This window comes from Solea senegalensis, linkage group LG15 (assembly GCF_019176455.1).
Source record: "Solea senegalensis isolate Sse05_10M linkage group LG15, IFAPA_SoseM_1, whole genome shotgun sequence".
Taxonomy (NCBI): domain Eukaryota; kingdom Metazoa; phylum Chordata; class Actinopteri; order Pleuronectiformes; family Soleidae; genus Solea; species Solea senegalensis.
Genome location: NC_058035.1, coordinates 16,488,770 through 16,507,496, shown reverse-complemented (window position 1 = coordinate 16,507,496; position 18,727 = coordinate 16,488,770). Strand labels below are relative to the sequence as shown.

General features: G+C 40.2%; 1 protein-coding gene across 1 annotated transcript in view; it reads right to left on the bottom strand.

Moving 5' to 3' along the window:
• Nucleotides 1-245: 245 nt before the first annotated feature.
• Nucleotides 246-18,727, bottom strand: part of LOC122782014 — a 28,680-nt gene continuing 10,198 nt past the window's right edge. Inside the window, exon 4 of the mRNA XM_044046186.1 lies at nucleotides 246-5,699. Coding sequence (XP_043902121.1) covers nucleotides 5,535-5,699 — 165 coding nt within the window. The 3' untranslated portion in view covers nucleotides 246-5,534. The remainder of the gene's footprint in view (nucleotides 5,700-18,727) is intronic.

The following is an 18,727-nucleotide window of genomic DNA, read 5'->3' as shown; positions in this document are numbered from 1 at the left end:
TGTTCTACACATAAAATATGTGTATTCAAACTTGTATCTTCAATTTAACGAGGAGCATAAACAATCCACTGTTATAATGTTTTGAGGTTTTGAAGTAGGTACATGTACTAAACTGAAATGTTTGTACTGAAGTGAGAATGATGACAAATTAGGAAAAACATGAACAAGCCTTTGCCACAACTGAGTACAATAATGCAATGATTATGATGGAACAATATAGAACAAATAACGCCTGCACTTTCATGTAAAAACTTGAAAGGGCTTTATTTACAGAAAGTGAAACAGCATAATTACAATATTTTCAGTGTAAAATAAAAGTACAAAATAACAAACATTGCTACAGTCGTACTGGGTACTTGTCATTTACTTTGTCGCTAAAATTCACACTCAGACTCCAACATTTGCATTTCTGCACAGCAAAGCACAACACAGACTGCATTCATACCACACATTAATTATTATGTATCTGGGGTGATCCATTCACTTGTGGGAGGGGCCCATACACAGGAAATCCCCACCTGACAGTCTCCATACTCATCTCCAGTGACCAAGTGTGATTGGATCTCCCATAAGTCAAGAACAAATACAGTTGTATACACAGTATTTTTAACCAACAGGAGGACGAAACTAAAAAAAGAAATGAAAACAAAACACATGCAATACCACGGCGTGTTCCAGGCAAAGCGAATTATGCATCAAAAGACAGTTTAACACACTTGTAAAATATCCGTTAGCTTTTGGGAACAAAGCCAGCCTATGCAATTTTTACGACTTACATTTGTTTGCAAAAAAGTACAGAATCCTGTTTATGAGGATGTGGCCCCTAGTAAAAAACAACAACAACAGTAGGTATAAATGTTAACTTTCCTCACAACAAAATTTGAAAGAGTCTCCCGTTCCTTTAAAAAAAAGTTTCAAGACAAATACATATCTGGAACACAGTTTCCTGAAGGGGCTCCAGCAGAGTTGATGCTGGAAGTCAGACGTAAGCAGTGAATCAACACAGGTTTCCATTTCAGTTTCAGAAGGCGGCAATTCATGTTTCTGTTTCCACCCTGCCATGCTCTCTCCTCTCACACTCCAGCTGTAATACAGTACTTCAAAATGAGGTCTTGGGTTTCACATGGCACAAAATCACAAGTCAACATGCAGTCACAGCGCTGTCAGTGTCACAGCGAGGAGGGTGTGTGTGTGTGTGTGTTGGGGGGTGGGGGTTATGGTGCACAGGAAGAGTGCCAGATGTTTGTTTGTGTGAAATGTTCATCTCTTTTTTTTTCCAAATGACTGTGAGCAAAGGAAAAGAGAAAGAGGGAAACACAACTAGAAACTGAAAAGTGCAACAAAAGAGTGGTGATATAATGACACAACAAGTTTTTTAAGTTTAACTTTTTACACTTGTAACAGTGGAAGTAGTTTTACCCACGCTCACATTTCAAATGATTTGAATGACAATGATTTTAAGAATGACATTTTAAGTCCAAGGACATTAATAGTGGTTCGATTTTTCTCTTTTATTGAAAACAATAAAACACCTGCTATGGACATGTTAACCAGCACTCACTCATTCTCAGTGGGATCAACACACAATGCATTTTCTTCCATTTTTGTTTTTTATAGTCAGTATATGTCTATATGTGTTCATTTTGTGTTGCTTCCAACAACTATTGTTGAGGATTCTAGCCCTGCCTCGGGGGTTATGCTTTGCGTTGCTGTCGGTTTGTGCACTTCACGTCTAATCCACTGTTTACGACATGTAACGTCGGGATCTCTGTCCTCAAACCACTATTTTCTGTGAGACGGCTGCCATGTCAGATGTGGATTAGTCTGAGGGATTTCTACATCTGTACTAAAGCAGCTCCTTCTGTCCATTTTGTCCAGGGAAATGAATCAGTCATGTCACTTTAATGCAGCAACACTGTGAGACTTTTTCTGAATAAGACACAGCTGATTTAAAACAGGCCGATCACCGAGCGGAGGGGTGACGCAGTTTTCGAATGAGAGTTTAAAATGATGTTGAAAGCCAAATCACACTTAATCTGTGATGAATGGGTGTTGACAGAACTGTGCAAACATCCAAGAGTGACTCAAACACACTCGGATGAATTTGGTTTTTAATTGTGTAACAAACTCCTGTTGCCTCTCTGATTTGCACTTCTTGTCTGGGTAACCTCAACACACACGACACAAATAACAAAGTCGTTTTGTCCACCTCTCAGTTAAATTGCTTTAAAGGGCATTTCTCTGACTCTTGATGTAGAAATCTGGCACAGCCAAACTAACCTGGTTATCCCAGTTTCAAATATTAATCAGTTAATCTAAAGTTATGTTTTGATTTTTTTAAGGAAGAGAGTGTAGTCGAGTCACTAAAAAGAGTCTGTGTCATGTTATCTCCAGTGCTCCACTGACATAAATAAATAGGGATCAACATTTAACACTAATTATTTAATTAGTCGATTGATGTCACTGTCACTTTATGTAAAATATGTGAATGTAAAACATATTATTAGGGCCACTTCTTAACAGTGTAGGCTGTGAACATGTCTAACTCTCATTAAAACTGCAGTGAGTGCAGCTAGTTTGGTTTAAATATGTGTTGGAAATATCTATATTCTGACTGCTGTCAGTGATCTAGAGTGTTTGCACGGTGACTTCGGTGTCTGTCTGTCTGTCTGTCTCTCTCAGGGCTCTGACAGTAAATCTAGGGGAATGAAGTGACGCACAACACTTCATCCAATCAGGAGCAAGAACTCTAAAAAGAGGCGGTTCTCTCTGAACAGGAGGTGAAGCTGGACGGGAACGAGGGAATTGTAAACGGTAGCAAATGACGGGAAGAAAAAGGTGAGCTTTAATACAGAAGAGCTTCATTATGATATGGTAAATGAGTGGCAGAAATCAACAGACCCAACAGTCAATGCTCGAGTCCGAGTCAGAACCAAACAAGTTCTATTTCACATGGATGACAACACTGACTGGTTAGTTTGGCTTATGTACCCAACAGGAGTATAGTCTTAATAAAATGTTTTGAGATAATGTTCAGGCACGTTGATAGATATTTAGTCTGTTGACTCCGGTCCAGTCAGTGCTGGTTACATGATTATGTTACACTGTACGCAGTGAGGACTCAGCTGATCTTATCTCTGCTAAGGATGGAGGATGTGACTTTGATGAGTTCAAACACAATAAGCCGGATGTTTGTCGGGTTTGGTGAGTTTTCTTTTCTTGGTCGGGATAAGACAGGAAAATGTGGCCCAAACTGTGCTCTCATGGACACGTGGTAAACTTCCCTCATAGTAAACTAAAATGTTCTTTAATTAACCTATGATAAAAAATAAAATAAAAATAAAAATAAAAATATAAGGTGCTTGGGTCAATTTCTTCTTTGCTTATTTATTAGTTTTTTTACAAACACTTAAAACTGTTTGCTGAAGACACCAACAGAAAACTATCCAATTATCCACACAAGAGGCATTTCATATTTATATATATATATGATTTGAACAGGCTGTTTTATCGTTCAGCTTTATCTGACAACACGTGTCTCAGTAATCACATATCAAGCACTAACTAGTCAAATAAAAAGAACTGATATGTTTCAATAAGCACAAAGACTAAATGTACCTCCTCTGAATCTGTATCTCCACTGTTTGCTGTTACTGTTAGATAACCAGCCAATAACAAAAAACCCTCTTTGACGCCACATGATTCAGTTTTTGGTTTCTATCCAGAAATCTCTCCCGTGAGTGTTTAATGACCTGGCAGGCGTGAGGAAACTTGGCCTGAGTCTGAATCACTAAGCTAATAAATGGATAACATGACCTTGTCTACAAACCAGTGCACGTAAGCTGCACCCAGTCTGGCTGCTATAATGGTAAATCCAGAGGCTGACACAGAGAACAGAAGAAGACAGAACGGTTTGACCGCTTGTTATAGAAACAAAACAACCACGCCGGATTAGAAAACAACGTCGAAGTGAGGTTGGTTGACATGAAAGGCAGAAGATGAGTAAACACGTCTGCATGGAATGACACCGTTTAATAGTTGAAATGGAATATTTGCATTCACATGTGAAGTTATAGGTGAAGTGAAGGTTTTAAGTAAGAAAAAAAAAGATTCTGAAATGTTTGTAGTTGTGGTGGAGGTGTGCCATGTGCTAAATGGCACAGGCTTGTGTGTGTGTGTGTGTGGTATCAGTTACTCAGAGGCTGGTACGGTTTCATCAAATTAGTATAAGAAGAGCATTTTGACTTGTTCTTCACAGTGAATGAAAAAAAAGGATCATTAAATCTGTCTGGGCAGGTTCAGTTTCCACATGAACAGGTCAGACCATCCATTTTATACTAACTGCTGTTTAGTAAGTTGTAAAGGACTTGGGAAACATTAGTTTTGCAATTTTCCATGACTATAAATTTTGCTCAGCAGCCTTTGTGCATCCATAAAGTACCTTTGAAAGAATAAATCCATGTTACAGGAGGAGCAGGAGCTGCTGTGGCTCAAATTTAACTAAATAAAAAGAAAAATTGACCTTTTCTCTAATGGAAAATGTGGTTCATAGACTAATTATTTGAGATGTCCATGTATCATGTGCTGCTTAGTGCAGGACACATATATTCTAGATAGTTTGTTTTAGTCAGCCAGTGATGTCTTTTACAATCGGTCAATATTCTGAACATCATCCTGAACAAGGGCTTCACATCAAATGTTTAAACACTTCTTCCTGGAATATGAATCTGGATTACATCTGTAAAATATAGCATGACATGACATTTGATGGCCATGAGTCAACATCCGTGTCATTTAGTACTCGAATGATTCAAAGGCGACACAATTCTGCGGTTAAAAACACAAACATACAGTTGACGTGTCGAAGACATGAGACGCATTTCATGGTAGCAAAAACTTTTGATGAAAAATATTGGATAAAAATTCAATCTTTGGCCCGGTGCCCACACATGTCATGAGTTCGTTGCATGCTGGATCCTAACGTGACGGTGGAGTGCATCATTTTTCCCCGCCTGAAACGGTCAGGGGGAAAAGATGTGGGAAAGTCCTATTAACGGGACCCTCGTTCTTTTACAACCCTGGGTCTGCGGAGTTGATCTCCCAGGGAAACTCATAAGTTCTGTACAAAAAAGGAAAAACCTCTTAATAAAAGCTTCTTTTCAAGAAAAAAATTGTATGAAAAAATGTGTACAAGGCACAGTTGAATTTCCACAGGCATCATTTTGCAGAGAGGCATATTTGGGTGACATGTCCGCCTCGTCGCTGGAAAAGAGTGCAAACTCCTGGCTCTTTGGTTGCATCGCAAAGGCTCAGAAACCATGAAGGAAAAACGCAGGTGCAAAATTTAAAAAACACGGCCATTTTAGAGTTCCTTAAAGGTGTAAAAGAAATAATCTCCATTAGAAAATTAAGACAAGCAGAGTCCAAAGGCTGGAGAGTGAAAAATAGGTCCCCCACAAGATGTGACAGATCCAAAAACACAAATAAATGACTGAAGGGAAAAAAATGCTACGTCTGCTGGGTTTTTCCAAAGGCTAAACCTGAGAGTGGTCCTGGCTGTTCGTACTGCTTTGCAAGTAGATTATCCGTCCAATCACAAGGAGCAGGATGCCCATGCAGAACAGCACAGTGGGCTCCTGGTGGACGTGCGGCAGCGGGTATGGATGAATGACAACATGTCTATGTCTGCCAGCCGCACCCTGCAACGAAAAAGGAGAAGAGAAGAAGAAAAAGAGGTTTTTACGGCATTGATGAGAGAATCATGATTGCACACAACTGATACATCTTTGGTGAAATCAAATATTTAAGTTGCTATGGGAAGCAAATGTTCCTGTTACCTGACTCACCCGCTCATTTGTAATGACCTGTGAGCGCAAACACAACGTGTAAAGATTCTGTTTTCTTACAGAAAAGAAGAGAAAAGGCACGGCTTATTATTGCCACCATTTCTGTAACATTCTCAACACTGATTGGCTTTCAAGACATCAAAATATGAACATCATTTGTTAAAGTTAAAATCAAGCAAATGGAGTGAATGAAATCCACATTAAACTCCTCAAGTATTTATGTACTAAATGGGCGAAATCGGGTATTTGGTGACAAACATCAGCAGACATGATACAACGTTTTTGCTTAATCATTGGCATTAACGACATGTTCTGAGTGTGTTGCAGAGGGAACCCTTGATGGTTTAAAATCAAAGAAACACACACACACAAACACTGACGGTGTGCTTATATCCACAGGAAGCAGGTAAGTACAGTTTTCAACATCCTGCCACCTCTCTTTACCCTACCATAGTGTATAGTGTAAATTCTACACTATACACTATAATACACTATATGCAATGTGGTGTGGTGTATGTGTGTGCATGCATGTGCTTGTACATACATGTTTGCGTCGAACATAAACCTTATAAATCACATCAAGTGAGAACATTTTCTGAAAGTGAGGACAATTGACGACATGCACGGTCACTTCCTAGTATTTAATAAGCCAGTTCCAATATTTCCGGTAAGCTGTCGGCCAAACATGCAAAGATGTTTTATAGCTATTGTCTGCAGAACTCACCAAGAGTGTTTGGCGATGAATTACAGAGTTTAGTGGCGGCTGTGCAAAGCAGTGCTCTGCTGTTGTCCCCTCTAATGCTTACATTTCATTTTAGGCCCTGTGTAATCCCCCAGGGCTAACTACTAAAACAACTACTAAAAGTAAATGTTCCATGTTAATGTTTTTTATTGATATCAGGTGTTTTAATCGCTTATGTTACCTTACAAAGTCCAAGTTTCCACTTAGCGACAACTGAACCAGAGGTTAAGAAGCCGGCTTATGTTTTATCGAAAGTAGTAAGTGACGCTCGATGCCCTTAAAAGGGCTTTTTATGGGTAGATTTGGTTCTAGGGTTAGGGTTAGTTTCAGCTTAAGGTTAGGTTAAAGGTGTCAGTATTTATTTGTGATGTTAAGGTTAGGGCAAGGGGTTAGGGAATGTGTTAAGTATCCTCACAGAATGCTTTAAAATAATGTGTTTCTGTGTGTGTGTGTGTGTGTATGTGTATAGGTGTGTGGGTATTACTAATGTTGTGGGGACCTGAAATTGTTTACACAGTCACATTATGGGGACTTGTCTTCTTTGTGGGGACAAAAATCAAGTCCCCACAACGTAAATGACTAAATTTTAAGGTGAAGATATGTTTTAAGGTTAGGTTGAGGTTAGGGTAAGGTTAGGGTCAGGGTTAGGATTAGGCCAGTAGTAATTGTGGTTAAGGTTGCAGTAAGTCTCCAGGAAATGAATGTAAGTCAATGCAATGTCCCTTCAAGTCATGAATGTCCAACATGTGTGTATGTGTGTGTTCAACTGTCCACTTGTATACTTTTAGACGTGAGAGACATTTATACATTTGAATTTTAATGTAGAGCACAGTGGCACAGGAAAAAGAAAAATTTGATTCACAAGGTCTCATGACAAAGTGTTCCAAACCCGGCTAAACTGCACTGTCCAGTCTTCCATCAAACTCTTCTTCATATAGAAAACTGAAGTATGAATGAAATCACCTGCTGTCACAGCTGCCTTTCCTGTCTCTTACTATTTCCAACATCCTTCCACAGTCATACAAACACATTTCAGCAGAAAGGACATTTCTCCTGGGAGAGCAATCACCAGGAAAACAAAGCGTTGATGTCCACGTTGCTGAGGAAATGTGGAAAGATGGCTGGGGATCTCCCAAGTGAATGAATGAAAACAAATTGGAGATCATGTTTTCATAGCTCCAGTTTAAACAAATACTAAGGATGTTACGTTGAATTCAAAAAATTCCATTTGGCAGAAGACAGAAACACCACAACAGTGGAAGGTTGTGGGTGAGCTATGTTGCTTTCAGCCGAAGAAACTTGTACATGCTTGAAAGAAATCCTCAACTGCTGTTTACTCTAATAAATAAAACTTTATAACACTCAGACTGGAGCGTTAACAAGAAAAACTAAGGCATTTACAAGTGCACTTGGCTATGGATGCTTCAAATACACACCATCCAGATAGACGGTACAACACCATGCAGACATTGACTGGCACAGAACATGCCCCGAGGCAGGAGTGTGCTCTGAAAAACAGGAGAGACAGCGAGAGAGGGGGGGAATCAATGTGGTGTGGTTTGATTTGAAAAGCGAGCCAAGAGCCACAGAAACCACTAATGCCAAAGGAGGAAACAGGTGAGGAGAAGACTAGTTATCCCTCTGATGAATCACACTCTGTAATTCTGACTCTTACCAGGTTCAACAAACAGGTCACAAGTGACCAGGGTGGGACGCTGGAAAAGTGATCTGAGCCAGATTTTCTGGTCAGAATTGTTTTGACAATGCCAGCGGATTCATGGACGCGGAGGACGAAAATCACCGTAGCAAAGGCAGAAACAAGCATACACACTAGGACTGAACACAGTATCTAATTGCAGTTTCAAGCTTTGGTTGAATATTCTCTGTGTAAAAGAGATTTAAAGCATACTTGGGAATATAATCTATTATTTTCCAAGGCAAGGAAAAGAGGTATACAATGAGAACATGAAAAGATTTACATTTTGATATGAAAATGATTAATTGTTCAGCCCAGCCTTAGTACTGTTTGGTATGGGACTTTTAGATCAGTTTGTGTTATAATCCTAACCTATCCCAAGCAAAGAAACTGTTACTATGGGTAAAGCCTGGGTTTAGATGGGTAGAGCAACACTCCCACCAGCCCATGTGTGTACAGTTAAAATGAATAATACATTAATAGTACAGTACCACATAGGCTTACCTGCTAAGCACCGTCTTTGTGTGCAGACTCTTACATTTGGTTCACCACCTCCATGTAAAGAACATATATATCTGTAAAGGCACATTATTCTGACAAGAAATAAAGTTGTTTTTCTTTTTCCATCACATTAAGAAGTTAAATCAACATTTAAGGAGACACTCTGGTTGAAAGTATCACTGAAAGTGCAGAAGAGAACAGAAGAGCAGCTAAAACTAACCCTGGGTTTACCTCAATGTCATCAAAAGAGTGTTGTGTTTGGCAGTAAGGTGAAGAGACAACTCTTTCACCCGCAACCTGTACATCTGTCATTATCATCAATCAGGGCTCATGTGGATGTCAAAGAAGTGAAAACCCATTAATTCAGCCTCCACTTCCATTTGGCAGCTCGACAGTTTGCTGGTTGACATCACAAATTAGAGCTTTGCCTTTGTTTTGAGAAGTCGTTAAAGCAGCAAAGAGGTTGCAGTGTTCCTTTGATTATTTATTTTTCCAGCTTACATCATTTCTAGCCTTTAGTGACACTATTATTAGAGATTTTGAATTGAATTTTCCTACAGCAGCATTTATCATGTCGCTCATTAGAGACTCATCTCTTACTAAGAGCAGCACACGGTTTGCAAGGTTTTTATTGGCACAGTTTCCTGTGCTTTTAATTCACCGACCCCTGTAACGACGTGATCAAGGGAGGGAAGGAACCAGACCAGCAAATGAGTCACTGAGACTCAAGGCAACAGCTTGTTTCACTGTTTCGTGTTCAATTTGTGTTTTCAAGGATCATCGATGATGTACAGTGCTTTAAAAAAGGAATCAGCCCACAACCCAAAGCCACAGCTGCCCTAAATGAACAACATTGGTAATTATCAAGATTAGTTTTCATGTTTGTACGTAGAAGCTCTTTAATGCTAAAACATAGCTATTATTTTTGAATGTTTGAATAAATGTCGCAGCCACTCTTGCTCTGCTGCTGCGTACGCAAACACTCCCTCAGTCACATCTGATAGTATTGCTTGACAGAGCCTGTTTTCACTGAATCTGACTAAATGACTGACTAAATCTATTTCACACCTTCTGTTAATGAAAGTGCAAGGAGAAACTGTCAATGATGACATGAGAGGAGGATGTGGTGTACCTAAGATGAGCCAGCTCTTAATGTATGAAAAATGTACATCTGACTAGTTTGTGTTTTCTACATGTCGTGTGCGTAAACAGATGACGCAGTATCAGAAGTGATCGGATCGCTGGCCCACATTTGACAGAATAATTGAGAATGCATCCCATCAGTATGTTTGCATAAGTGTTTAATTGCATTGAAATGAAAATCAATTGGTTTTCGAAGACATAGTCTGTAGCAATCTGCAGCCTCACCTTTAGATGTCACTAATTCTTCCACAGTGGACCTCCAAGCTATATTTTCACACTTGTTATCTTAGATTAAGATAAAGATAAACTGGCAAGCAACTGGCTGTGCTTGGCCCAAACAGCTACCAGCACCACTAAAAACTCATAAATCAACATGTGGCATCTTGTTTAAATCACAAAAAAAAAAGGTTATGCCAAACAGGTTAGTGTAAGCTGAGTGTTCTGGGAATACAAATAACTGCCTATGATTAAGAAACACCACGCAGACAATTGGGCTGCTCTGTTATTTGGGTGATTGGTCGTATTTCAAGTTGAGAGGTATGACTTTCACTACAATTAGAAGCAGATGTACCGCTCAGCTGACAAACTGCAGGCTTTAGAGTCTGATATGAGGCCAAAAGTGGTCTCACAAAACACTCTACATTTTCAATCTTCTACTTCAGTATTGCTGAGAGGGGAATACACGGACACACACACACACACACACGTGTGTGGATCCTCTAATAGTTTCATCATTTGAACTCTTACCTCAACTAACCTCCTTAATCATCTAAGAAAGCAAAACCTGTCTGAGTAATTGTGACAGTAGACGATTCTAGCAAGTAGCTCACAAAGACACAAATGGTCTAAGACACTGGCCACAAAACCCTCCATGAGCTTGTGTCAATGCCTGTCTCTCTGTCAATCAATCAATCAATCAATCAAACAAGATGATAGTTTATGTCAGACTTAGATGTTGTTATCCAGTTACTTCAAACTGTTTAAACTGTTTATGTTGGTGGGAAACTCTCGCATCCAAAATTTCCATTCCCGAACTAAAGCAAAAAAAAAAAGGGGTGTCTGAGTTTCCCCATCAGCTCTTGAATGCACCATCTTTTCACCAGAAACAGTGCAGTAGTGAATAACCCAACTCAAGCGTACTGTGTGTAATAACGGAAAGAAATATTGCAGTGATGTAATGAAAAAAACAAAAAAACTAAAGCTTTGTCAACAAATGACTGACAGTGAATATAAAGAGGTAAAGAAGTGATATTTATAATACCGCTAAGACTTGACGCTGAGGATTTAAATTTCTCAGCTAGGTCTGTTGCTCTTCTTCTTCTTCATGTCTCTTTGTTTTCACAGTGGAAACACTGAGTCAGTCAGTTCCAAAAAGCTCATGTGACTTTGTTTGGTTACTACAGCTTACTATGCTTCCTCGCAAAAATAGACACATACACACACACACACACGAGAGAGAGAGAGAAATATTTAACTTCATTTTTCCAGAGCAACCCTTATATAAACATCTGTCCGGACAGGACATTGTCCTTTACATGCAAACTCACACATTACACATCAACACCCACTCACAGTGTTTGCGTTGAATGACACTTCGGTGACTTTGATGCCAGGCATCACGCGGCGTGTCTGTCACCTCTCGTACTATTCCGTTGTTATTTATCACTGCTGTCTCCTTCCCCACAGACATTTGAGGTCGTGCGACTGCAGAACAGCAACCTTGGTGTCGCGTTTTACAAAATGCCAACAACGCACTGGAAAGTGAGGGACGGTTCGAAAACACAGTTTTGATCTCTGAGTGTTTTAAGCAAATTCAATCGCACACAAACAAAAACATGAGCAGCCAGTCAGTGACACCCGACTGGTCCGCATTGTTCCTCAGGGTTATTTCTGTCCACAGGACAAAGGGTTTTTACCTCCTACTAAAAGAGTGTGTGTTGGAGTTTGTGTGTGTGTGTGTGTGTGTGCGTGTGCTTTTTGGCAGGATAATTAGACCTTGTGCTTTGCTCTCTTAGAGTTGTTTAACCACAGGGCTGAGCCATAATGGACCTACACGGGCCCTAGTCTCTCGCTCTCTCTGTCTGTCTCCCTCTCTCACACACATACACACACAGGTTTGTGCAGCTATTCTTCTAAGGACACAGCCTTGACTTCCATTCATTTAGACAGCCTAAACAAAGCATTATCTCTAACTAGTTAATGTCTAACCCTAACCTTAACCTAACCATAATTCAAATGTCAGCCATAAACTGAACCACTTCCTCAGAAATTAAGGTTTTCCCTCATTAGGACCAGGTTTTGGTCACCATGAGGACTACTGGTCCTAAAAAAGGTCAGTGTTTATGCCAAAAAGAGGTACACACACAGACACACACACACACACCACTGAGCATGTTCACAGATGTTTCAAAACAAACATGCACACATACTCACGCACATTTTGAGTAAATGTTTCACAGAGTGAGAGAGAGAGAGAGAGAGGGAGAGGGTGGATTAAATGAGAACAAAGGAGAGAGAGACTGTGTGTGTCAGTGTTGGTAAGACGATGGAAAAACAAATAATTACTCATCATGTACTTGGTATCTTTCTTTCGTGACAATTAATCACTTCAATACAGTTTCTAAACACAAGTGGGTTTTTTTTTGAGTGCTTCTCATTTTTCTGGCATTAATAAAATGAACCGAACTGGGAGGAAACACCAAAGTATGTGTGTGTGAGAGAGTGTATCACAAATAACATTAGTCATTTTATAGCCTGAGGTGATGTGGCTCCGTGTCTTGGCAGACGCCTTCAAGCGGTGAAGGCAAATAAACTCTTTGTCATCGCTTTAAAGATGATAACAGCTGGTTAGCAACAATGTGAGAACTTGTAATGAAGTAGATAAGTATTCCCTTCAGTGTGATGAACAAATCCACTTGCATATAAATATCACAAGGTCAGTTTTTATCAGGAAAGCTAAATAGTGGAATAAATTTCTCTACGGCAGGGCTTACAGATCTGTCATGTGACTCAATTATCCCCCACAGGTGTCTGAGAACCAGTGATCTAGACCAATATAGTTTCCAGATTCTGGACTGTAAGGTCTCCAACATTTGTACATCTGTGTAAGACAGTGGGGGATGTTATACAACTTGTAGGTACTTTGTTATCAACCAAAGTTGAGGTGTGTCTATGACTTGAAGGGAACCTGGAGGCCTGTGCCAAATTTCATGGGATTCCATCCCACAGATATTGAGACATTTCACTCAAAGTCACAAAAGTCAGTGTCATGGTATCACTGCAGGAAAGTTAATCAAAGTTCACCACATTAACATTCGGTTTTGTCCTGTAAGCATTGAATTGTTTGACTAAATGTCACCCAGTAATTGTCAAGACATTTCCGTGAGACAAATCCAAAATGTTGATGTGATGGCGGTGATGTTCTGTGGATCACAAATGTCTGTTCAGAATATCTCTCCAGATCCACAGGGGCGACATGTGTGAACTGTAAATGTCTGCAGTAGTTGCTCAAGACAGACATTAATCTGTGGTTAATGTCAGCCAGAGATACTCAAAATGAGTAAATGCATCCTGCCTCCTGCACGCTCAAGTCAGATGCCATCACATCGCCTGCATCCAGCAGGGATTCTCCCACTCAGCCAGAAAATCTCCTGCTGCAAATACCGGGATCGCTGGACATTATCCACAGTTCATGTCAGGAAACAGCTCATGTGATAAAGTACATAATCACTGAACTGTCTTTAAAATAAAGCAGGAGAACGTTTTGCTAAGTCGTCAAAGACGTTTCAAGAAGAGATGTCACGATGTCACGATTTCACGACGTCATCAGGGGTGATCCAGGCGCCACAATCATCCCAAATTCACCCCAGAGTCAGATAGGATTCAGGATAACTAATCTATCCAGCTGAGCCTGTATGTTATCAAGTGCAGGGCATGTTTGAGGAAAGAAAGTGAGTTCCTTTTTGTCAACGCTTAAATTGGGAGATACTGTATTTACCCCTGCAGAGTCCTTGGACTTGATCCAGGCTTCCTGGTAGGATCACCTCTTGAAGGCAAACTGCTCTCAGGAGAGGGATTTTGCATTGTGAATGGCAGAGAGTTGGCCTGATGCCTATTATGCAAAGGCCACGATCGGATCACAGAGAAGCGTTGAGGATTTTAAGTGTGGAAAAGATCAGACGATAAGGCATTCCCCATCCTCAAAACAGGGTGACCGCCTCCAGCTGGAACAATGATAAGCAAATTATCTATTATCGTCTTCATGGCAAGTATTCCTGTTACTATTTTCCTTCTGCCCAATTCAAACGAGCCAACTTACCCCTACTGTGGTTACAGATCAAATTAAATATTGGACGAAAAAGGAAACCCTTCTTAAACCTGACAACTCTTTCTATTTGGGAGTGAAATTATGTCTGCTATCTTCCTTAGCTTATGGGGTAAAATCTTGATGTGAATTATCATTGCAGTTTGTAATATGATCCAATGTTTTTATCTCTTAAATACACAGTATATAACTTCTAACACTAGGGGTCTCTCCGACTTGTTTTCTGGGTAGAGCTTCAGCGGCAGAATTCACAAGAAAAAAATACACACTGGCTAACTAGAGATGTGTTTCCCTATTGGGATAGTTCAGTTTGGTAAAGTAAGGAATGGTTTGGAGCTGTAAAGCCCTTGGTCAGGCTGAGTACCTTTACTTGTCCGTGACCTTTTATATAAAAACTGATTTCTATGGACTTCAAGAAGGTTGGAACATTGGAAAGTACACACCTAAAGAAAATTTTCAGATATTTTAATGCAGAAATGTTACATAGTATATCTTTAACTGTCACATTCGCAAATCGAAACATTTTTGTACGCTTAACAAATGTGTTTTCTCATTTGAAGAGCAAAAGTTTGGGGCCAGTGAATATCTGCATCATAATGCTGTTTCTCACACATCACAATACCTTTCAATTTGGATATTGTGGCATGTTGTCTCTCAGCTACAGTTTCTTAACTGTCAGTGTCTGATTAAAATGTATATTTAAAAAAAACCCTTATATTACTGAGCCCTCTTGAATGTACCCATGCATGAGCACTTGATCACACCTGGCCAGAGAACAGGGAAGAAGCCGCCGCCGCGTTCCTCTTTTCTCTGCCTCCTCATTGTTTTGCAGTGTGAACAAACACCGTCTGGAATGTTCTGTACTGAAGGTCAGAGAGCGACATATATACAGTCCTCTTTCTCTTTCTCTTCCTGTCTTCTCTGGCAGAGTAAGGTGTTTAGTCACACATGACTCATCACCTTCCTCACATTTTTTTTTTCGCCAATTCTTCATTACGGTTCAGCAAAGAGCCGACCCGAGGCATAAGGGAACTAAGCGCCTGCTTAGGGCCCCATGACCAACAGGGGGCCCACCTAGAGCATTCCATTACCTTAAATAATGTCATGTTCGTGCATGATGATATCATTACCCAAGCCAAGGCATAAAAAAAACCCTTTCGGACTAGTTATTCCTTCCACCTTAGAGCTTAGGTAGCGGTTATGTGCATTTGCACAGTGCATCGTACATCATTGATGTGAGAGAGGAGGAGCATGCAAAAATCAAGAGGGAGAGGACAGAGACTGACATACTGAGATGTGTTTAAATCACACAATTCCCCCAGAAGCATACTGCCATTTACTGCTTTTATTGCTATTGCTAAAGGGACATAACATAAAGGCATAAAGGGGGTGGCCACCATAAAGCTTTCATTGTTAACTTGTTGTAAGTCAGTTGTTTGTTTATTGCCGTGTCTCCTTTTGCTGTTTTAAGCCTAATTACAGAAAAATAAACTGAGTAAAATTCCCTGTATGTTCAGTCATACTTTGTCAACAAAGCTGATTTTGATAGTGTTAAGGTCGTCAGTCGCTGCCTCGTCCTGTGGAATGCTTACTTTATGAGTAGTGTGATGTGTGCCATAACAAAGTCCAGGTAAAGTGTATCTTTGACCCAATACTGTATATCTAGGAAGGAGCATGGGAAAAGAAATAGTATTTATAAAACATCTTTGTCCTTGAAGGCAAGTTTTGTGATGTTGGGATTTTCCAGATAAGTGGAACAAATTCACATGTTTCTGAAGTCAGTGCAATGAGTGATGCTGCTGTCAGCCAGCTGAACTGAACCTGAACCAATCAACTTATTCGCCTAACTTAGTGAGATAATGCTGCAGGAGGCACATACATGCAAAACCTGCAGGATGGATGTGTAATCCAGCTCTGAAAATGATTGCTTTTAATGAAAAGTGATGACTGCTGCAATCGTGAGTGCACTGAAATAACTGAGGAACTGACGACTTGCACGTGTTTGAGGAGGAAACGCAGAAATGACAGGACTGACAGACATATTCCACAATTTCATTAATTTTTTTTTTTTATGTACTGTATTTAAATGATTTCCTTTGATTAGCGATCAGATTGTCTGAGGAATGTGTCATAGTTGCAACAGCCGATACATGCCCACTAACACCAAGGGAGTATTCAAAGCTTTAATTGTGATATCAAAGTCCTGCCAGTCCTTTTTTTAGTTTTTAATCCATTTCTGTGATGAAGATTAAAGTGAATTCAACCCAGCATTGAGCTTTTTTTCTGGCTTCCCAAAGCTTTACTCATAAAACAGTGATGACGCAACGTGCAGAAATGTTGCCAAGGAAACACAGGCCAAGAGGAAATGAACTCGCACTGTAGCGATGCAACTTTACGACACACCCTGTCTGACTGACTGATGGTCAGCGGCTCCATTGACAGAATTTATATTCTCTGGAATAATGTGATTATTTATGCAGTAAGGCAATAATCCGACTGATGTAATTAAGCTGAGCTGGATAATTAACAAAGCGATCTGCCAGTTTTAAGCGCACACCAACACAAATCAGTTTTTCATGGATGGAAACATAAAAGTTGTTACATTTAAATCCAGTCATGTGACTTTGAAGCACCCAAAAAAAACCACGCAGAATGCATTTCACACCTTAAAAAAGCATTTTCTTTCATCATCGTTCCATCGTCCTGTAGTTGCTGCTGCATCACTTTGCTTTTTCAGAACAGTGTTAAACTCATGTTATCATATGATAACATACGTTCTGCCCTCGGTGTCCGCAGAGTGCTGCTTTGCAATTTCCTCTAAATGGCGGAGGTTCCATTCATACCAAAATGAGGGTCCCTTGTTTTCGTCATTCATGTTTAATACTTACGATTCAAAATCAGGAAGACTCTGATGTGTCTGATGACGTTCAAATCATGTCTGGTAACGGCTAATTTGTCCAAATAATCTGTTCAAATCAGCCTAAAATCGGAAGGCACCCAGGATTGTCGGGAGGGTCGGATAAGGACTGAAATCTGGCCAATTATCCTCCATTTGTGGGACAGACTTAAGCAAGTGTCCATGGCCACCATCTTCTTGGTTTTCTCTTTAGACCAAAACAAGAGCTACAAGAATCACATGCATTCAGCGTTCCTCACAAAGGCTCCATGTGCACCGCTGTGGACATGCAGACATAGAAAGTAAGACCCAGACCTTAAGAATGAGTCATATCTCATATGAAAAGGAGACGTGAGGCCCAGTGAGGACAGCTGTGTCTTCCTGCCGAGGGCTCAACACGCTCCACAAAGGCTGCATTTAGTGACGTTGTGTTGAATTTCACCTGCCTGCAGACGATGGTCAAAACACAGTGGATGTTTTGACAGGCCACGGAGGCGCCGGCAACATGGTGAGAATTCATTATTATGGCGTTTAACATTTCCGAAGAAAACGTGAAAAAAACTGCTCCACACATAGATGGATTGGAAAGGATTCTGCACAATTACACCTCCATGAACATCACTTCTTAAGTCAGCAAGCCAACAAGTAATCAGCTTAACTACTGAGGCTGAACACATAAACTCCACTTTCATAATGTGAGCAGTCAGTGAGCTACTGTGGGTCTCACCACATTTAAACACCCAATTTGTACCACCAAGCTGTGTTGTTGTTTCTTCCCCTCGCTGGTAACAGGATGAGGGAGACTGGAGACGATCGTCTGTTGAGGGGCTTTTTTGTATTAAGGGCTTCTTTCTTTTATTTTTTAACTGCAGTGGTTACTGTGGCATCTGGCTTTTCTGCAGCTTCAGGCTCTCTGCTTAATTATTTTCTGATCAAAAGTAATTTTGTTTTTCTCACAGTAAAAATAACCAGCTGGATTTGGATCCCCCGTGGTGGTATTAAAGTGACATTTTTCCCTCTTTCTTCTATTTCCCGCCTTGCTGAGCAAGTTGCTCTTTTTTAAACCTGCTAGGCGTCGACATATTTAAACAGCCACTGTTTTGGCTCGACTTAGTTTGAATTTCTGTGGTGAAGTGGATTGATAAACCCTGGCTAATCACTTAACATAACATAATCTTAAATATTAAGCTGAATTATTAAAGTCATTTGTTTGTTAACAGACCACAGTTTCGGTTGATCAGCTGCTTTACTGCAACTGTTCAGCTCAGAGTGACGAGCTGCTGCTTTCTATGGAGCTCTGGTAGCTGATGTCACGCAATATATCAGACATCTCGTCTTTTCATAAAAACTGAAGATGGTGAATAGCTGTTGTGCACATTTTACAATATCATTAAAGATCCCGAGTACAGCAGAGTCGGATCGCTGCTATAAAACACACCCAAAGCGGCCACAGAAGACGGATTGATGGGAACCACAGACAACAGACTGTATAGTGATCACATTATACCAGGTACTGAATCATGACGCTGAGTCGTAGCATCCAGATTTGCAGTTTCCTGGTCAGCAGTTAAGGGAAATG